At 35.8% G+C, this 21,068-nt stretch overlaps 4 protein-coding genes across 6 annotated transcripts; 1 reads left to right on the top strand and 3 right to left on the bottom strand.

The window, feature by feature from the left end:
* The first annotated feature begins 1,927 nt into the window (after window positions 1–1,927).
* Window positions 1,928–6,243, top strand: LOC140778541 (1-(5-phosphoribosyl)-5-[(5-phosphoribosylamino)methylideneamino] imidazole-4-carboxamide isomerase, chloroplastic). Its single transcript, XM_073123323.1, has 8 exons — window positions 1,928–2,109; window positions 2,191–2,255; window positions 2,331–2,538; window positions 3,158–3,243; window positions 3,691–3,792; window positions 4,687–4,820; window positions 5,482–5,530; window positions 5,778–6,243. The coding sequence occupies exons 1-8, from the start codon at window positions 1,977–1,979 to the stop codon at window positions 5,952–5,954; spliced, it is 954 nt and encodes a 317-aa protein (XP_072979424.1). The 5' UTR covers window positions 1,928–1,976; the 3' UTR covers window positions 5,955–6,243.
* Window positions 6,244–6,493: 250 nt separating this feature from the next.
* LOC140777158 (uncharacterized) lies at window positions 6,494–10,227 on the bottom strand. Its single transcript, XM_073121084.1, has 7 exons — window positions 9,954–10,227; window positions 9,298–9,840; window positions 8,131–8,228; window positions 7,974–7,998; window positions 7,702–7,822; window positions 7,479–7,613; window positions 6,494–6,931 (listed from the first exon to the last, which is right to left on the bottom strand). The coding sequence occupies exons 2-7, from the start codon at window positions 9,680–9,682 to the stop codon at window positions 6,718–6,720; spliced, it is 978 nt and encodes a 325-aa protein (XP_072977185.1). The 5' UTR covers window positions 9,683–9,840; window positions 9,954–10,227; the 3' UTR covers window positions 6,494–6,717.
* A 542-nt stretch (window positions 10,228–10,769) lies between these two features.
* LOC140778692 (RING-H2 finger protein ATL3-like) lies at window positions 10,770–12,187 on the bottom strand. Its single transcript, XM_073123519.1, has one exon. It carries the CDS (start codon window positions 11,825–11,827, stop codon window positions 11,015–11,017), a length of 813 nt encoding a protein of 270 aa, XP_072979620.1. The 5' UTR covers window positions 11,828–12,187; the 3' UTR covers window positions 10,770–11,014.
* Window positions 12,188–15,289: 3,102 nt separating this feature from the next.
* LOC140778258 (ubiquitin-conjugating enzyme E2 34-like) lies at window positions 15,290–20,734 on the bottom strand. Of its 3 annotated transcripts, none has more exons than XM_073122889.1 (10): window positions 20,602–20,734; window positions 19,839–19,985; window positions 19,491–19,545; window positions 18,030–18,068; window positions 17,397–17,460; window positions 17,230–17,291; window positions 17,109–17,148; window positions 16,928–16,955; window positions 16,465–16,556; window positions 15,290–15,909 (listed from the first exon to the last, which is right to left on the bottom strand). In XM_073122889.1, exons 2-10 carry the CDS (start codon window positions 19,893–19,895, stop codon window positions 15,630–15,632), a joined length of 717 nt encoding a protein of 238 aa, XP_072978990.1. In that variant the 5' UTR covers window positions 19,896–19,985; window positions 20,602–20,734; the 3' UTR covers window positions 15,290–15,629. The 3 variants fall into 3 exon arrangements, with proteins under 3 accessions (XP_072978990.1, XP_072978991.1, XP_072978992.1); XM_073122890.1 differs by lacking the exon at window positions 20,602–20,734 and adding an exon at window positions 20,353–20,555; XM_073122891.1 differs by lacking the exon at window positions 20,602–20,734 and having other exon boundaries at window positions 19,839–20,331.
* Between the last annotated feature and the right edge of the window lie 334 nt (window positions 20,735–21,068).

Below are 21,068 nucleotides of genomic sequence, written 5' to 3'. Positions count from 1 at the left end.
GTCGTTGTCGAGTTTTTGACTAAACTAGCCCTATTTTAAAACCTTTTTACCAAAATATACTATCCTTAAATTTATTTACTAAATATGATTTAATTTATTGTAGCCCAAATAAAAAAATTGAATTGATTAATATTTTTTTAATCCTAAAACATCAATCTGTTCAACGTTTTATGTATATAAATTATTTTAACTTAATTTTTTAGTAGTTTAGAGAAAGAATTATCTCGTGATAAAAACGAAAACGCTAATCAGTTTAGTATTTTTAGAAATACTAATCAGTTCAGCGTTTTTATTATAGCTACAATAAATTAAATCCCATTTTATAAATAAATTTAATGATAGTCTATCTGATAAGAGAATTTTAAAATGAGTCTATTTTGGCCGAAAACTCCATCGCTGTCTTCTAGATTGTTTTAGCTTTTTATAGGTGTGAATGGATATCCGAAAATAGTCCACGGCGATGCTTTGGTGTTTGATTTGCGGTAGGGTTATTCTTGCTTGCTTGGGGCTCTCTCCAGGAAGATGACGCCCAATGGTCAGATAACGTCTATTTTACATCTGATGGTCTGATTGCCATTGATCTTGCTCATTAATTAGTACTTTGCTTTTTAATAAATTTCAATTAGAATAGACAAGTGGGTTGAAATTTTTTCACTGACCAATTTGTGCCCGAAGAAGATTTGAAGTATGCTCTTAATTCTAGAAGCTATCTCTCGGTGTTGGAACTCCAACGTGGCAACTTATTGAAATGCCCTTCATTCTTAGTTTTTATAATTTAGTTATATTTTATTTTTCTATGAAAGCTCTTCGATGTGTAACATATTGTTGAAAACAAAAACGGAAGAGCCTGACAAATAAAGTCTTATTCATTAATATTTTTACAACCATTGTAGTATAAAAAATAAAGATATAGTCAACAATCCTATGCACCGATCATGATAAAAGTTTTACGTCATTATATTAAGTAAAACATTTTTAAGTATTTAATAGGATGGGGCCAATCTAGCTTTGTAATAGATTTGCTCAAGCTTTTGAGCTGCAACACGTGAATTGCATGCAATGACAACAGCAGCCAGCGGCCAGCGGCCAGCGGCCAGCAGCCACTGTTTAATGGCAACGGATCTCTTTTTGGGATTATCTATTACTATATCAAAAAATAAGAAAATTTAATGGCAGGAAAAGAATGGATAGCTACTTTCACTCCCAAAAATATACTTATAAAAAATTAGAAGGCCACTTTAACGTGCTTGACACTCTTCAAAAGTAGAGGTGATACTACAGCCTTGTTGGTTAGCCCACTGACCTCTTCTTTTTATCTCTACCGTGAATAATTTTCATATATATTTTAATTATATATAATTTAAAGATTAGATATAAACTGAATAAAAAATCATCTCTTTATATATATATATATATATATGTTAACTTCTAAAGTCAGATCCAATAGAATTGGTAGATAGTAAATTTGTAGAACAAATTGAAGGCGTAGCAATCAGGTCGTAGTGTATAAGATTTGGTGTATCCCGGCTGCTGCCATTATATTGCGAACGTTCTTCTTTATTTCCACGTCTTCCTTTGCTTTTGTCTCTATTTTTGAAAGTGATACATTCCGTTCACAGCGTGGAAATAAGCAGACAAGTATATTCTCTTCTAGACATTCACAGTTAAAAGTCAGTCCAACATTTGGAGTGTTTGGTGTGATTATGTAGTATATTTATCGTAATGTGGTAATAATGATGACTTCATATACCTGGTCGAAGACGCTACTCCTTTGGAGTTAGTTACTTGATTGATAATATTCATCAAGGTCGATTAATTTTGTTTATCGGTGCTAATTAAATTAGATCGTCATTTTGGTTTTGAGGGTTGCCAATCTTACCCCTAGTAGTGGTAGGAGAGAGCCCAAATATAAACCCACTCTAGTACGGCACTGCTATATCACTACACTTACAGCCTCACTCTCTATTCCCTCATCTATGGCAGCCCACCAGATCGCAAACTCTAATCTAAGACTACCTCTCTCCTCTCGCGACTCGGCGGGTTACCGTGTTGTGACCGATTCTAGAAGGATCTTCCCATCCCTCACTTCCACCAGATGCAACCCTTGCCGTAAGTAATACACATCTCTTACTCCCTCTTATGTGGATTTCGCCTTGCAAACCCTAATCTTGCTCTACCCTTCTTCTCCAGTAGTTCTTCGGTGCATCCGATGCGGCTGCCGCGTGCGCTTCCGGCCGTGTATCGACATCCACAAGGTGTTTGGACACTGTAAAATCTCACTACTCTTTCTCCATCTCCCGTGTTGAGATTTGTTGTTTGCACATTGCCAGGGTAAAGTGAAGCAAATTGTTGGTTCCACGCTTCGGGATTCGTCGGCCGATGGCACTGCTCTTGTAACAAATTTTGAGTCAGATAAATCCCCTGCCGAGTTCGCCAATTTGTACAAGCAGGACGGTCTTATGGGTGGACATGTGATAATGCTCGGGGCGGATCCCGATAGCCAAGCTGCGGCCTTTGAAGCGTTGCATGCCTACCCTGGTGAGATATTTTCTTTGGGGCATTTTGGCAGATACTTGTGCATTCATTTTGATACTATATTATTCGCAAAGAAGAAAGAAGATGCTGTAGGCGGTCGTTTGTTATAAGTTGTTAGAAAGAGTGTCTGCAACTCTTCACTTTGTGATGCAGTGAATTTTTTCTGCTTGATTTTAGCAAAATACAGTCTTAATAGAAGCATAGTTCCTCGGACCAGTTAAGAAAAAAAAAATACAAACTTTTGCATGCTTCAAATGTGGACCTAGGATGTATCTTTTTTGTTCTTGATAAGATTCCAAACTTGAATTTGAAACGCTGTATGGTGTTTTGGTGATGTGTAAGCATAATGCAATCAATAAATCTTTATTTCCAACAAAAAAATGTCATAAAAGCCATGGTGTTTTATTCTTATGTTATCATCTGTTTGGTGCGGCTCCATGCAGAAAGTACCTCATCTTGGAACTTATATTTTACTTGATTATGGTCACACAACCCAGATTGATGTGCTTATTGTGTCAACTGTAGTACTTCTAGGATTTTTTTAGTTAAATTTTTTTTTCTTGTATAAGGGATCATCACCTAAGTACAAGTTTGATATAACAATAAGGTGTCATATATTTAGGTGGCATGCAAGTTGGAGGTGGGATCAATTCGGAGAATGCCTTGACTTACCTCAAAGAAGGTGCTAGTCATGTGATTGTCACATCGGTATGTGGTCATGTGTTTGTGAGTAATAATCCTTGCTTGTATTTAACATCGGCATAATTGTCTCATTCTCTTGCATTGAGAATTGTTTCCGTTAGTCTTGATCAGATGATTATTTTGGAATGAATATTAATGTCTTTTTGATCTAACATCTGTCACTTAACTACGGTTAATCTATCATTAAAGAATCTCCATTGGGTAACATTTCATCTTGATAGACAGTAGATCAAAATTTTGATTCCTGAACTTGTTGATCTTGTGAGCTCATAGCCTTGATTGGAGCAAAAGAAACATTAATTGGGATAAGCAAGTTTCACACGAATTTTTAATGGTCTATTCACTTGTTTACCCATGCATGGTAGGTTCTGGGTCACTTCAAAGTTTTGAATTTTTGGTAGCATGATAGACTTGAAGTTCTGGATTTGATGCCTTGAAACTTCTGATCTGCAGTATGTTTTCAGTGATGGACAGATGAACCTTGAACGACTTAAACATCTTGTTAATATGATTGGAAAGAAAAAACTCGTCTTGGATCTTAGTTGTAGAAAGAAGGTACGCAAAGTCTACATTTGGCACATTCATTTTGTATTAATGTTAGGCTTTTATTATCCATTTCTTGTCTCATGTTCCTAATGCATGTACTTTGACTTTTAAATTTACTAGTATGTGATAAACATAGTGGTTCAAGTTACACGTCATTCTTGTGCCATACTAAGAGTGAGAGTATGCACCAGAACAACCTTCCACTGATTCTATACTGGTTAGACCTGCTGAAGAAAGAAAAGCTAAGTTATTTTGTAACAATGAGCTCCAATTCTTTCTGCTGGTCCTCTCCCTACAGTTATTGTCACTGTTGTTTAGGGTAAATGGGTGTGTTTAGAAGAAAGTGTAGAAATTTAATGGTTTAAGCTAACATGACACCAAATGTATGCTGATGTACAGGTTTTTCAACGAATCTTACGCCTTCACTCTTTTGCAGTAATAAAAACAAAGTTTTTCAGGAAAGAACCCCCCAAAAAAAAAATCATGTACCTCAAGTACTTGGATCTAGTAGCAGCAAATTTGACTCTTATAAATGTAGGTTGGCTAAAATAGATAGATCCATAAGGAAGACGAACTTAGCGTTCTTATTCTTTCGTTTGATAGAAAAATGCTTGGATATTAACTATTACCTTGGTTGTGTAGGTGCCAACATCATGTAAGACTGTCTACTGTCCCTGTTAGATTCTTGTATCGTCTTTGAGATTGGATGGTGACATTAACTTTTAACTACTAGCAGATGTTGTTAAATCGATGCTTCTCCTTGACACAATCCTTTCTTAGTAGATATGCTATTGACATATAATATCATAACCTTTTTTGTTAGTGAAAACCAGCTTTTATTATCTTTCCAATGAAGTACTTACGTATTGTTTTATTTTCTCTTAACTTGATTTTCCTATATAGGATGGTAAATATGCCATTGTTACTGACAGATGGCAGAAATTCAGTGATGTATTTCTAGATAAGCAAACATTGGCATTCCTTGCCACCTATGCAGACGAGTTTTTGGTTCATGGAGTTGATGTGGAGGGCAAAAGGTCTTTTCTCTATGTTTTCCTTTGTTTATTTTTTCTCACTGAGCTTCTTAGTAATCTTGGTTTTCCACGACGCTTTCATCTAATAACTTACACTATCAAATGCTCTTAATATAATCAGTACATAATTTTGTGGACTTGTTTATTTATTTTCTCAGCTCTTTGTGGTTGGATAATTATTGACTTGTAACAACTTGCTTCATATCTGATTCTTTTCTGAATTCAATGTTCCTATCTTCTAGGCTCTCTCTGACTTGCTCGTTCATTTATATACAATTACAAAAAATTTCTTGAAGGTTCTAACTTTTAACAGTTGTGGTAGGGCAGATTGGTTCTCCAAGTATAGTATCAATTCATCTGCAGTTATTTTGGGATAGTAATTAGAATCTTTGTATCAAAGTTTGCCATCATGCAATTGCTCGTGAAATGCTTTATAAATTAAGCATGTTAGATTTTCTTCCACTATCGAGCATATCAGTTGTGCATATGTTCGTTGCTAAGGCTAGTGATCTTATTCTTCTTTGGCCATTTCTGAACTTAAGTTTGCATCTGAATTTTCTGATTGATTCCAAATGTCTCCCTAATAAATATGTACTGGTGCAAATTTCTTCTTCCATATACTGCACTATCTAGTTTCCAAATGATGTTCTTGATGCTATGGCAGGCTCGGAATTGATGAAGAACTTGTGACACTGCTTGGATGCCATTCACCTGTATGTATACCTTACTATTGTTCACATCTTTGTAACCTAGATTAATTGAACATAAGTGCTCAATATTTGTCCATTAAAAGATTTTATTGGTTATAATCTGCAGTAAATAGAGATAAGAGTGGAGAAGAAAGATCCATATAGCCGGCCATAAATAGTTGGGACTAAAAAAGCTTCTTTTTGTTTTTGTCGATATGTTTATAATCTTTTTTAAGTATATGTGAACCTAAGAAGTAATTTTTCTTTGTAGATTCCGGTAACTTATGCTGGTGGGGTAGCAACAATGGAAGACCTAGAGAGGATTAAGAAAGCCGGGAAGGGCCGTGTTGATGTTACAGTTGGAAGCTCTCTTGATTTATTTGGAGGCAATCTGGCATATAAAGATGTTGTGGCTTGGCATTACGATCAAAATATGGTTAACCACTAACCTTGAAGAAGTGAGGAATGGGAATACTGGCAGATTAACTTCCATGAGGTTTCCTACTCTGCCCTTCCTTGATGATTGCATAATTCCACTTTGGTGGCCATGTTAAATGTTTGATGTTGCATGCTTTTAACATACAAAACCTGAGTTTACCCAAGCGGAAGCATCATTTCTAACATTTGAGTTATGGTGATGGACATTGGATGGAGGAATTGTGCATTTACTAAGTGGTTGTTTGTTTATCGAATAATTTTGATTTTGTTGATAAAAATACTGCATAAGTTATATGTAATCTTTAGAAATAAAGATAATAGGTAACCTTTTTGCTTTGAGAAATATAATATTTTTTAAAAAGTTGCTTTACTGCTTAAACTACTAACCTAATAAATGCACTATCAAACAAGTGGTCATATCAGCAGAGTATTGACACTCTTTTCTCGATGAGAGAAAAAGTATTGTGCTTCTAATGTATATTTACATTAAGATATATTTGACAACTACTGATATATCTACTATTTATTTACCATGTTGCTTGCTCAAATTTGCGAAGACATTCATTTGTTTAGTTTGATGAACAGTTGAGCAGGTCCCTGTAAATTTTTATAAATACAAATGTATGTTAACTATTACATGATTGGGTATGAATCAGAATCCTCAAATCACTAACCTGCTAAACTGGTAACCTACCCTCTTTTATTATCCTGTGTAACCTACATTTAAGACACATCTTAGTGTCATAATTCTCTAACCCAGAAAAAAAACAAACTTATAATTCTATAGACGCCACCAAGGAAGCCAGCTTCTGCTCCACTTCTTGCCAGTTGTGAACCTTTGTCACCAATGGATGTGAATCTACTGCCTCAGTCTTGCACCAAGGATAAGAATTGTCATAGTCGAAAAGCAGAACCCTTATACCAACTTCTGCACATTCAATAGCATATCTTGGGTTGTCGTCAATCAGGACATGGGCACCCAGAGATCTGAAGGGATAATAAAACAAGTGGCCAAAACAGTGAAGAGAGAGCTTTTTATGCACCCCAAAAAAAAACAACAACAACAATGATAAATAAGAACATGAAGAGTTAAACCTTTTTATTGGTGAGGTTATCAAGTTTAAATGTTGATACTAAATGTAATGGAGTAATTTTAGCTGCAAAAAGGCATCAATCTCCCAAAGAACCAGTATTAACAGTCAGATTGCAGTAATACCAGCACATTGCTAGTATCTCATACAGAAAGTGGAGCACACATTGTAAGAAAACCCTGATGTATTTAAAAGTGAAGTCCACAGAGAGACTCCGGAACCTCGGATTCCATAACATCTGAGGCGTCTACAGACGTTTCACATGAAAATCTGAACAATATTTGCAGGAAGGATGCATCTATATTTCTGTGAAATGGGATATGTGGCAAAGCATCACACCCACTTCTAAAACATAATATAGCATCAAAAGACATGCAAGATTAAAGAAAATATCAACTATCAAATGCTTAAAGTTGAACAAAGAATAGATAAATGGACCTTACCTGCAAATTTCTGATTTTGGCTTTGATAGCCCATCCAAAGCAAAATGATTCCCAAAGTGGATCTCCTGAAACAACCCAGGATAGTGCCTTTCAATCCACTCGAGCGTTTGATTTTTTATCACATTCTGCCGTGATCTTCTCGACATGTTGATGAGTTATATTAATTGTCAGTACCAGTAACGAAGAAATAACTGGTTTAAAAAGTAAAACCAGAAAGACTTACGTCACCACAGAAAGATTGCAAAACACAGACAACTTTTGAAGGGCATCACGAGCACCTGGAATGGGCTGGATACCATCTTGAAAATAAGCACTTTTAAAGAACTCATGAACACGGGTATTAGCTGCCACATTAGACAAGTCTGAGAACATATGGGACTACATATAACAGAGAGTTTTCTGCTGGTATGCATCAAAGAGTGTCACATAAAAATGTAACAAAGATGATGTAAGGGATAATGCCACAAATGAAACATTGAAGGCATTAAATGATACCTTCTGCTCGCGAACATTTCCATATCTGTAAAAGATAAAAATTCAGTGAGCATGTTCATTTGCGGTAAATGACTCAGAGTGAAAATAAATTAATTCGTTATATGAAAACCACTACAAACTACAATATTCCTTTATATTCAAAGGTCTGTCATCATACCTTGAAGAACTCATATACAAAATATTCTGATACAGAGTGATTCAAAGAATAGCGATCCGCAATAAATTTGTTCAAAGATGAGAGGAAGCTTCCAAGCACTGGAAAAATGGATAAGCACAAGCACTTATAAGTGGAAACCACACATTCTTTAATATGGTCATTGGAAAACAGATAATCTAGGCTTGGTGAATCACAGATATCATGTTCCACTTCAGGGAGAACCTTACTTCTAGTTTTATGCAAACCATCTTAATAGGCCATAATAAAAATCAACTTTAATATTTCATGCAAATAAATATTTTATTGTACCAAACTCTAATCACATATCCAGTATTAGCAAGCAACACAATGAACAGTAAGATTGAATATTCCACTACACTGACATACTAGTAAATACACTTTTTAGCATCTCTTTGTTTGCACTCTGAATATACAGAAGGAGAATCTTCCAACAACAGTCAACACTGATAAGAGTCAATTTTCTACTTTACCTAGACCACATTTCAACATATCAAGGACATGCATAAGGCATGAACTAGCCATAAAAACTGTCTATTTTGATAGGCCATAAAAGAACAATTGTTTGTAAGACTACATACATGTCATTAATTTTGAAGACATGATATGTTCAATTTGATTTCTTGTGAACAACAAACTGGCTTTCAAACATTTTGAATAATGGACAACATAAAGAAGTGCAATGGGAATAAAGGTTCTACAATCATATTCTAAATACTGACTTATTGAGCATAAAGATTGATTATTCCATAGTAATATACAGTGCATGTAAGACAACTCTTGAAAACAGCATATAAGAACCATCATAAATGCAACAACTGACAGAATATTACCGATTGAACTAACACAAGCAATGATTAATCAAACTGCAAATCGAAAGGCAGGTATGCAAAACTTCCATAACCTAACTATATGAACCTACTGTCTTAGTAGAAAATCCTGACAGGATCTTTGGAATCTTGCTACTTCTTGTCCTTCATAGCAATACCTATTGTCATGGCCAAAACCTAATCAATTAACAGAATCCAACTAACTTGTCACCTTCGGAACCCAAACATGCAAGAGAACAGTGTTATAAAAACTGAACTCGGACTGTGAATATAGATTACGAAAGCCTACTAGATAAGCGTAAAATCTAGTAACAGATACCTTCGTCCACATCAACAGCAAGGATCAATTTCTCATCCACTGGATGATCAAAAAATCTCAGAGGATTTCCATGGCTGTGTGCTCCACTTTCCTTCAAGAATTCCATGCCTAGCTCCTCCATATGTATAATTTCTGAATCAGGAACCAACCTTCGATAAGGCACCATAACATGAGCCTTTCCAGCTTCACTACCTGCCCGCCTAGAAGCACTATCACGGCTGTTCATACAACTCATCAAGCTCAAGGCATTATTACGGGTGCTCTGGGAACCAATGTCCATATCAACAACCACCTTCTTAAAAAGTCTTCCCCTGTCATTAACCTCATTCAACCGGCCAAACCCACAGAAGCTTGTGGATAGTAATTGCTTATTTATAACCACCATTGCTCGATTACTCCAAACGGCCTGGAAATTATGGGATAGCAATCACAAGACCTCCCGCTTTTATCATAACGAGAAGACTCCGATGCTAAAGTCTGATAGAAAACTTCTCTAGAAATTGATTACAAAGATCGAAAACGAAGAATGCCCAGTCGAAATCACTGAAAAGACGACACTTTTCTTAAATATATCAATAACCGAGTAAGAGAAGGAACCAAATTGAAGGGTAACAAAAGAACGAATCGCCAAGGGATATTGGTAAGAAAGACACCACCTTTAACCCTAGATCTGATGATTTCTACCAAAACAGCGAACCTTTCCAACTTCGAATAGGATCTACACCTAACTAAAGAACCTTCCCTTGGAATCCAAATATAAAGAGCGAAGGACTCTGTCGGTGTGGAAATTAAAATTTACAATCCCAAGAAAGTTTAAGGGAAACATTATTTAAGGGGAAAAATAAAATACAATACAAATCCGAATAGAAAACTATAAACTGACTGGGCCGCAGCTTTTATTTCGTTTTGTTTTATTTCTCGTGAGTAATTTGAATGGCTTTGGAGAAGATCTATCCACCAATTCGAATCTTTGTTCGTTCCGTGGCGGTGGTGTCCTTCTTTTCGGGGAAAGCGAGATCTTAACGGAGCTGAATCCGATGGAATGATTAGGTCGCCACGTGGCAGGGTCAGTCCGTCCAATAGAGGCATCTTTTTATACGGCTAATACGAATCGGATACCTTCCGATTCGATGGTTGAGATCATCCTTTCTTTGTCTTTTGATTTAAAAAAAAAATACTTTATATAATTTTGTGGAGCTTATCAGTTTCCTCGAATTGACTAAATAAGAGCGTATTGATCCAAGACCGATAGAATACTAGGTGGATATACGGGTAGTTAGATTATAATATTTGTATTTCGTTTTGCTTTAATGCGTTGTTACAAGAGAATAATAACGACAGCACAATGGTAGATTGTAGATTATAGATTGTGTTAAGGAGCATAATTAATTAAAGATTACTCCACGTGTTTATATTATTAATTGTCGTTTTGACTGTTATATCATTGTATTAAGACAATGACAACAAACGATGCATTTAAATTCTCAAAACGTAATTATACACCAACTCAATTCCAATCTATTGAAGCACTTCGACATTTAAGAATAACTTACAACAGCCTCACTCTCAATATATAAATTCATGCCTATCTGTACAAATTAAAGTACTAATAAAAGAATAGCCGTAGTTGCTTCTTCCTTGTATAAATCATACAAAAGTGACGGCATTCAACAAATGAATCCAATTCAGAACTAGAACAGGTGCATCTACTGGAAACTCACAAATTGGTTGGAGTCTTTGGGCTCGGAATAGTCGCTTCAATATCACCTGTAGCTTGCTTCCCACGACTTAGAAGCCTACTGAGTGATCTGAATCTTGACGAAGAAGGTGACTTCATCTCTTCCATATCCAACACTTGTCTTGGAATCTCAATCACAAGCATATTCTCCTGCTTCCTCGAAGAAGAGGAAGAAGAAGAGCCTAGAGAACTTGATGCTGGTTCTTGGCTTCTGTCTACCACTGTGGAAGAGCCTGCAGTAACCCTGTCCCGGGTTCCCCAAAACAGAACATTTGTAGGCTGGATGGGTGATTCCGTGGAAGACCCATCTCCCGAAGCAGCATCCCCTGCCGGAATTTGAACTAATTCGGGTTTGTTACCCACTGGAATCCGGCAAAGTGGGCAGGTGGAGTGGGATTGGAACCACATATCGATGCACTCGACATGGAATCCGTGCTTACACGTCGGAAGCAGTCGAGCCTCTTCGCCGTCGGAGATCTCCGAGAGGCAAACTGCGCACTCTAATCCTTCTTTCAACTCCCCCGCTCGATAGACCGTGACGGGAAGCGCCTCGAGAACAGCAGGGTCGAGGCCGCGGCCAGGTAACGGGTCGGCGTCGGCGGCGAAGATGAAGCGGGATCGAGATCGACGCAGACTTGGGTAGGAGCCTAGATACCTGCGCGCGTAGAGGTAGAGGAAGAAGACGAAGGCAACGATCATAAAGAGGAATATGACCCCCGCCACCATTATCTCGCTGCTTATCTTGACCACCGTTCCACTGTCCTCCGGCATCGATTGCTCCTGCTGAGACATTGCTAGAGCTAACAATTGGATCTTGGGATGTTGGTACCTCTCCAAATAGATTAATCTATGAACGATTATTCAGACTGACTGAATTAAGATTGACCGGGTCTTTTACGACTCCCGTGAAACGACTTGTATTCGATCAGTGGAAGGAGAGAGGAAATGTAAGCGAAATGCAAGAGGTAGCGATGGTGATAAGAGTTAAGGCTTCGAGGCGGCCCGAGGAGACGACGACTTTGTCAAATTTTCAAAAGGGCTGCGGAGACTGACGTATCCAAGTTCGAATTTTTTTTATTGTTTCTAGTGGTTGCTTCAAAATCTGTAAGTTGGTTACCCTTTTTGACACGTCTAGGAATTCTCATACAAGCTCAGAGAAGTTGTAGTTGACCCTGGATGTTGACGTATCCTTAAAAGTGAAGAACATCTCTTATCCTACTTAACAGTTATCATAACAGAAAAAAAAAAAAAAAAAAACTCTTCGAACAAATTAGATTCAGTGTGCGTGTGTGTGTGTGTGTGTGTATTCTATTTTAGTTAATTTGACTAGCGATTCTTTTCTTCATGCTTTGATGCTGAGCAACCACTTTAGTCGTCGAATGAATAGGTTTAGAATGCATATCCTGAAACGGAAGGTCTCGAAGCTTCATGGAGAAATCGAACTTCAATTTACTCGTTGAAGAAGGTGACCTCATCGTCATTACCTTACACTTAAATTTTGTAGACAGGCCTATATTCTTACAGAAATTTGAAATCTGTGGGAATTTCGCTTCCTTACAGATTGGGAGAATCTATGGGCCAAGATGTGGAATAATAAAATTGCTGAGAAGTAAATGAATGATTTTGTTTTGGGATAAAGAAGATAATTATCTCCAGAAAATAGGACTGTTGTGTACAAATATATATATATATATATATATGCAAATACTTCAACAACTCTTTAAAAATTATAATCTTAATTTAATAATTATAATAGCCAACTTTTATATTCGGTACCGATTCAAAAATACATTATGTAAAAAAGAGAGCATATTAGTCAAAAAGATTTAATTACGGATACCTAACTTTAGAATTATACATTCTTTTCTTTCATTAAGATTTCTCTCTCATATATATATGATTCATGATTGTGATAGATATAATTATGACTTAGTTACATGGGATATCATTTAATACTAAATAATTTAAATTTATTTCTTTGGAGATAGAGTTTAATTTAAATTTGATAAAATTTAATTAAACTCTCATCAAGTTAATTATAAAAAGACATCAATATCCTTATTGATATATATACATTACTTTTAGTTAAGCATATAGATATTTTTCACTTGATAAATTATTAAGATAATATAATTGTCATAAAATAATATGCAACATAATATATTTAAAAAATAATAATTATCTAATGAATCAGTAATATCTTTTAAATTTTTAGGAATTCTATTATACCAAAGATCTTAACCGTTAGATCGTCATCAAACTGATTGATAAATAATTAACTTTAAATAAACGCTTATATATATATATATATATACATGAGAAGCCTAGATCAAAAAAATGATCGACACCCAGCTAATCATCATTCCAAAAATTCCTACCAAATAACTGCTACACCTACGAAGAAAACAGATCGGATCGAATAGTGCTCAACTCATATCCGGATCTATATTTTTAGTCTGGATACGGATTCAAATGATATTGGACCGATAACAAAATTTAAAACTATATCCTAACTAAACGAATATGAATATGGATAATTTTTAGATAAATGATCGGATCTTAAACGATTGAATTTAAAAGAATTATAATATTTTATTTAGATATAATTAATATAAAAATATTAAGAGTTTTATAACAAATAATTTTTTTGTACGTCAAATATGTAAAATTAGAGAAATTCATCTCTATAAATAATATATAATGTATTATTAGTAACAATTTTAATATTTACTATTTTAAATAAGCAAATTAAAAATGGTAAATCATTCAAAAAAATAATATGCAGGTAAACGGATATCCGATATCTATATCCGAATTCAAAAAATATATTCGACCCATATCCGAATCAGTATCCAAATTTTTTTCAAAAGCTCTATCCATATCTGAATCCGTATCCAAATCGAATAGAAATTTATCTAAATCCGATCTGAATCAGGTTCGATAGAGAGTCAGATCAGAGTTAATCCGACCCGATTTTACCCCTAATTCTTCCATACATGGTTTATAATATTGTTATAGGAGTCGAATGTCCTACATGGCATGATGGTGACGTCAGCTTCTCCAACCAATAAAAATTTGTGGTTTTGTTAAAAAAAAAAAAATCTGATCACACTACACCATCGATTTCCCAGAGTTTGTAGGCAGGTCCTTTACAGGGACTCTCCTTCTCGTAGCCGGCCGGCGGCCGGAAAACGAGAGGAAGACTTTGATGCCTGGTGGGTGATAACAACCCAGTGTTTTATAATGATCTTTTCTATTCGCTCGGAAGGAATGGTAGCATTGGGGTATTTGATCCACCAGGCTAGTATGTCTGAATTGATAGAATGGGGGGCCGTTCTAACATCCTTGGGGCACCACATAGTGATGATATCTGACATCTTTGGTATTGGTGCGAGAAAAATCTCGGGGGCATGGAGGTGAGCATCTAGTAGTACAAGCCAAGCGTCGAAGCAACCAAAAGCAAACCTTGCCGGAGCTATCTGTTAGTGCTACTGTGATTCTGGCTTTTGTCTTGTAAATCGAATAAGGTGTGCAACTCTCTGCTGTCTATAATCTATATGATGAGCAAAGGACTTTTGATGCCAGAATCTGTGGCAGGGAAAATGCAATCCTTCGGAGCAACCATCTCATATGACGTTTTTAATTACCGATATTAATCACCTGAACTTGCAACAAAGGTTGAGGATTAGAGTACGGTTAAATTTAACCAAGGGAGAGAAAGAGAGGAACAAAACTAATACCAGGGTTAGAAAGCTTGATATGAAACTGAAGAGAGAAGCGTATCGCCTCCGCTGGTTCTAATAAAGTTAGGTATGCACGAAATTGACTAGGAATTAGGAAATAAGAATTGAGAGGTCTAAACCTGAATATAGTAGCAGATATTTCTCTTTAGTACGAATAGAGGAATCGTATATAATAGTGCTTAGACTGACCTAAAACGTGGAAAGTAAGATCTCTAAATTGTCTTACCAAAGATAGTTTTGTTTCCTTCTCTGGGTCCGTGAATGATGAGATCTTTATCATGAGTGCCACTGTAAAATCATAGATACAAAATATCCAATTAGGATATCTAGTTCTTACCAAAGATTGTTTTTCCTTCTGCAAATCCCTTTTTTTAATCATAAAAGAGAGAATTCGGAACATAACATTGATGAGATCTTTATCATTAATACCCCTGTAAAATCCAAAGTGCAAAACGTGGAATTAAATATGTGCCACAATCCAAATTGAACAAAGTTTAACATGCACAGACAGTAGAAGAAAATCGACAACAAACTAAATATTGCAAATCATGGATCATCCTTTAGCCTCTCATATTTTCCATGTGATGTAGCCTCATTGAATTCATTACAATTAAGTCATTTGTCTACAACTAAATGACTCCACCGACTCAACTAAAAATGCTCGATTACTTGAGCAAACCAATAAACTAGGACCACAATGAGCACACCAGTATACAAGTGATCATCGGGAAGACATGTCAAAGGAGCAAAGAATTCGGCAAGTCCATATCAGATAACTATACAAAATTCTATTTAAATATCATTCTACATCAAAGTTGCCTCATTGTTGATAAACTATGGGTAAGGTATTGTCACAGTTGCAGCAGGGGCAGCGCCATCACGACACCAAACAATGATACTAAGAACAGTAATAGCCAAATTGACACTTGCTTTTTCTGCCTTGTCTTGCCAGCAGTGTTTACAATCGGTCGGTCTGCATTTCCTAGTGGATCCTGCTTGATTAGGTTACGAGGAAGGACTGAGTTCTCCTGATGGTGGACTGACTGTGGTGTTGTTGGCTGCTTCAGAATCTGTTGTTGGTACTTCTCTATGTATTCAGGGAACACCTTTTTAAAGTTTGGGCAGTTCTTGCTGTTAATGCACAAAAAGGAGAGAAAAAAAAAAGAGCCGTAACATTTTGGAATGTAAATGATGGCAAACAGAAACTTAACTACATAAAAGCAATATTAATGAAGAATGATATGCTTCAATGATCGTATTTCAATCTCCTCCATGACAACATAGAATGACTTTGGTGCCTAACGGTTCAAAACTTCATATATGAATTTATATCAAGTGCCATGCCTGCAACTCATGACACATGGAATGTAAAATAAAGAAAGATTCATGTTTCTAATTGCTCTAAGTCAGCTTACCTTTTAATTTTTAAAAAGGTACTGGCTCTAAAAATAACATAAGAAACCTATCTCCAAGACAAAAGGAAACACTATTTATATGACAACTTAGCTGCCGTTCTAATTTAATAAGCTTTCACATAAGTATGAAAATCCATATCAACTTACATTTTTTATAATCATTAAAATCAAATATAGCCTTCTAAAGTTGATACTATTTCTAACTTCGTTGAATAAAGATTTTGTAAGCTCTAGTCATGAAACAACTTAGCATGTCTAATAGTCAGATTACCTCTCACAATTATAACCAAGTGAAGCCTTTGCTAATCGCCGTTTTTCATCCTCTGAGGTCCTAATGCTACCAGTGGTCTGACCATCATCCATCTGGAGAGGCATAAAAAGTTGATTCATGAAATTGATCTTGAACCAAGAGGCATTTGGTTATGTGAATGCAGACTTATTGTGCAAAATGGAAGTAAATATAGCTTACACGTTGAGAGGAGACTTTTGTGCCCTATACTTTGCATGCGCAAGTGAAAGCTCATTAACAAGTTGTTTACTTATTTAATAGTAACTTTAAAATTTCCCTTAATATTCAAGGTTGAACAACCTTTCCACTAGACATGTTAGTGTCTGAGATGGGACTTTTCTCTTGACTGAGTGCTAGCAAAGATGCTTCAGAGTACCACTGGCGTAACAAGGTTATACAGAAAAGTGAAAAAGAACTCGTCTAACAATGGTTATGAGGAACTCACCATGAAGGACAGAAGTCCTGCGAGAATGCTACATCAGAAAACAAATTACGAATCAGAACTTTAAAGCATAAAAGCTTATAATTGTATAGAATACACACACAGAGAGATATATAACAAGAGAGTGTTTTATCTCAGAGACAAAAAAAATTTAATTATCCCTTGGCTCATTAGTTATCCTTACCTTGCTACAGACCACATTGGATTCCAAGACTCTGGATGAACTGAAGTACAGAAAAGTTGCATTACAGATGAATAAAGTACAAAATCCAAGCAAGTAGCCATGCAGTTCTTTTAAGACTTACAATCACTCATTGATAAACAAATTCTTTTGTGAGGTGCAAATCGTCCACTTGGAGTGATCATGCTAAACCATAGAAACAAACATCAAGCACAGAATAAGAACAACGGAAGCTGAATTTGAGGTAATGAAACTTAATAACTGTCCAATGACATTCAGTGCAAGATCTACCTAATACTGGGAGGCTTGAATGGATAATCAGGTGGAAATCTCAGTTTGCCATAATAATATCCGCCTTCAATGACAATCAGCACGAGAATGTCAACAGAGATAAAGTGAAAGTGCAAAAGCTTGCAGTAATAGAAATATATGCACTTTTACTAAAGACTAACCAATGTAAAAAAGATGACACTGCACAAGCTAGAAATATATTGAATTACACCAAATTATGTCAAGAAATAATATAGAAAATCCATTATATTCTTCAGACTTGAATTTACAGGGCAGTAAGAGTATATTAACATAATGCCAAATCTGATTGGAACATATTTACATTTGACTTGTTTTGGCCAGTTTCAGCCAGATCCGGTAAGCTTTTACCAGTTATCAGCTTCAACCAGTTTTGGCCAGCTTCATTCAAGTTCAGCCAGAGGTTATCAGTTTCAGATGTAACTAAGTAGTAGGCGCAAACTTGTGACAAGAGCAAAAGCTATAATTTTCTATATATTTTCTAAAATTTTAAATGTTCATAATATGCTTCTGGCCAAAAGCTGAAACCAACCTGCCAAAATTAAAACTGTAACACCATGTTATCAGAACCCTATACCCCAGAGCATGGACTTAATAAACTTCTCCTAAGTGTACCTGCAAATGGTGTGCCTTCGCTTCCTTCAAGGACAAAATCTGGAAGAAGACATGAAAACTTTAAGTTCTACATCAAAATAAAGAATAAGTGAACATGCACCAATCTTCAGACCAGAGAATATAGAAATAACATAATCAAGACTTTGGAAGAGGAATACTCAAGAAGCACTCATAATAAACAATAGTCCAAGTATTTCGTCTTAAGTGTTCAAGGCTTAAGAGTGAAGGTAAGCTAGTTCATCCGATTCTGGGCACGATAAATTCAGTTGACATTGAAAAAGAATTGAATATAGAAAAGCACTAATAAGCACAAAATATCACTTTCCAACAAAGTTGGGTTGCTAAAGAGACATTTGATCTGTTATTGTGTAACTCAGTTAAAAGTCAGTGCCAATAAAGTTATAGGGTACTTGGAAAATATTTGTCCATGGAATCATATTGGAGTTGGAACTTGGACAGCAACTATTTTCACTATACCATCAATCCACCTTGTTATATACATATATAGCAAGAGCACAATGTAGAAAGAGTCGGTGCAAAAGAATTGTCATCCTTCCCAATAATGAGTTAACCGATACCATCTTGCTCAATGTCTTTGAACTCTACTAGAAAATAAGGAGCACAATAAAGTTTATATGCAATATCAAGTATGACTGAAATTACAAACTACCAGATATATAAACTTTATCTTCAGAGAAGCAGTAGTGTATAAAAATGATTTCGGCATGTGCTAACGTGGAAGTGTCATCTGGCCCCTTTAGGATAAGTGGGTAACTAATCTATCTAAAAGGCAGCAGTCAGTCAATAAATAAATAAATAAATAATTACAAGAACAAGGAATAGATTAGTATCATGGTTGGATACAAACCTGCCATGATGTAACTGTGAATAACGAGAAAAAAGTAGCTCTTACAGTGTTTATCCAAAATCGTAACAGATATAAGCGGCTACAAGTTAAACTCATAAGGGTAAAGAAGATATAATAGTTAATAGTTGGAGTTAGCTACAGAACCCTTTCCACCTTTCAACTTTACCAGGGTGATACAATTATGGAACCTTTTTCACCTTTCAACTTTTCCAGGGTAACACTTCTAAAAAGATATGAAAACCACAAGGTACTTTCATGTTGCTTCCAAATCATTTTGATCACTTTTCCCCTTTATGTGACACCATCAACTTAGGTTCAAACCCTCATATTAGTGCAATATTTAATCTTCATAGGACTCACTACTATCAATGTTTCTTCTAACTCACCATAAACACAATCATTTCTTAAGTAGTCGAATACATTCATCTTAACACCATCTCAGTTACGCTCATTTTCTAAAACATTGTTCCCAATTGTTTAACATTCAGATCTTCAAAGTCATAAGACTCCTAACTAGTCAGAAGCTTTCTTTCACTCATGGCAGATCTGTGATATTATGAAACAAAAAGAATCTAATAGATTATATTACTCACGCCAGTCTAGTATATCAGTAGGTGAAGGACGAGCTATGATCTGAGGAGGTGGTTCCTGCAAACATTTAAACACCAAGGTTAACACTTCCGAAATGGACGCATGTAGCACAGCTCCATATAGAAGACGGGATGTTAAAATTAAAACATAAGCAAAGAAGGTATTGTTATGCACGCAATTTAGCTTATGTGATCCATGTAATCATTGCACACCAAATGTCATCTAAATTCACATAACAATGAACTACCCCACTGCCTTAGCATATTTATAAAGGAAAAGGAAAACCATCAAACAAGAGCTAACTTGACCTTCTAACATTGACAATAATTACTAATTTGGCAGTCCTGTACCTTACAGAGGGCATGGTATTCCTTCTGGAGACGCTTCACGCATGCTCTATCTGCCATTTGCAGCAGCCAGTCTCCCAAATTGGAAAGACACAACGGTATCCCTTCCAATATTACCCAGCCCTTTTACAATGGAGCACAAGCAGGCATCTGCAGAATGATTTCTGCTGGATAATTCAACTCCCAACATACAAAAAAGATTGAAACAAAACTATGGAAGTAGAAACCAGCTCAAGGAAGCAGCATTGGACTAATATTTCGTTCAGAAAGATTAGAACTATAGCCTTCATAAAAAACTAATGGCCACGAATTTGTGATTGCTAGCGTTCAAGGAACAATCACGGAAGCCGTAAATTATCATTACTGCAAATGAACACTCTTCAAGCTTTACGGATTGAGTTATATGATATAAAATTCATACAGAGTAGAAAAAAAGGACTGTTTACGAAAACAAGGAGGTTCTTTTCATCATGACATAAATTCATGTAGAGAGAGAGAAAAAGAGAGGAGCTTTTACCAAAGCAAAGAGGTTCTTTTTTATCAAACGGAAGAACGCGATAACCTAAAAGAAACCTTATTCCCAAATTAACTCAAGGCATGCGCATCTAAGCAGTCCGATCTAAGATATTCTGCTTCTAAAAGGAGCGATCGATCTAATTATTCAAACGGATCAAAAAATAGGCGACAAAAGATGTCCCAAACTTTGAATCAAGGAGAAAAGAATCGAAGAACGATAAAGATGCGGCGGAGAAGAAGGAAGAGATACCTATCACCGACCGGCGACGAAAGCGACGGGGAGAGATCGAAATCGGACGGCTATCGAGAGCGAGAGAGAGAGAGAGAGAGAGAGAGAGAGAGAGAGAGAGAGAGAGAGAGAGAGATTACTTAGAGGGAAAATACATTTTACCTTTACGTCAAATTTAAAAGCGTCTCCTGAATTTTTACTGTGTTACTTCAACCACTTCATATTTGATACTTAAAATTATCATCAAAAACTAACGATAAAAATACTTTTTTTTATTAAAACTAAACTTCTGACCATTTTGTCTGGAATAAATTCACTAATATTTTTTGAAATATTTTCAGTAACCAAAGACATCCTAAACTATTAAAACCTTTAGCTCCCCACAGTACCAAAGAACAGATGAGAAAGATAAAATAATAAAAATACCATATATAATGGGTGGTGAAGGTTAGATGGGATGAGTTAATAGAATTATTATTTTTAATTAG

The sequence above is a fragment of the Typha angustifolia genome, chromosome 15, assembly GCF_048772165.1.
Source record: "Typha angustifolia cultivar Huaian chromosome 15, ASM4877216v1, whole genome shotgun sequence".
In the NCBI taxonomy this organism is placed as follows: Eukaryota; Viridiplantae; Streptophyta; class Magnoliopsida; order Poales; family Typhaceae; genus Typha; species Typha angustifolia.
This window is presented reverse-complemented; position numbering and strand designations above follow the sequence as displayed.

Bases quoted from the DNA above. Each gene is read 5' to 3' on its own strand.
- LOC140777158 (XM_073121084.1), bottom strand. From the start codon at position 9,682: ATGGTGGTTATAAATAAGCAATTACTATCCACAAGCTTCTGTGGGTTT. The intron at 7,999-8,130 runs GTATGATGACAG...TATCTTTTACAG, and splicing joins TTGTATATGAGTTCTTCAAG to ATATGGAAATGTTCGCGAGC. The intron at 7,614-7,701 runs GTAAGTCTTTCT...CATGTCGAGAAG, and splicing joins TGCAATCTTTCTGTGGTGAC to ATCACGGCAGAATGTGATAA.
- LOC140778541 (XM_073123323.1), top strand. From the start codon at position 1,977: ATGGCAGCCCACCAGATCGCAAACTCTAATCTAAGACTACCTCTCTCC. The intron at 2,110-2,190 runs GTAAGTAATACA...CTTCTTCTCCAG, and splicing joins CACCAGATGCAACCCTTGCC to TAGTTCTTCGGTGCATCCGA. The intron at 3,793-4,686 runs GTACGCAAAGTC...TTTCCTATATAG, and splicing joins ATCTTAGTTGTAGAAAGAAG to GATGGTAAATATGCCATTGT.
- LOC140778258 (XM_073122889.1), bottom strand. From the start codon at position 19,895: ATGGCAGATAGAGCATGCGTGAAGCGTCTCCAGAAGGAATACCATGCC. The intron at 19,546-19,838 runs GTACAGGACTGC...AAATGTTTGCAG, and splicing joins AATACCATGCCCTCTGTAAG to GAACCACCTCCTCAGATCAT. The intron at 15,910-16,464 runs GTAATCTGACTA...GTGCATTAACAG, and splicing joins CTTGGTTATAATTGTGAGAG to CAAGAACTGCCCAAACTTTA.
- LOC140778692 (XM_073123519.1), bottom strand. From the start codon at position 11,827: ATGTCTCAGCAGGAGCAATCGATGCCGGAGGACAGTGGAACGGTGGTC.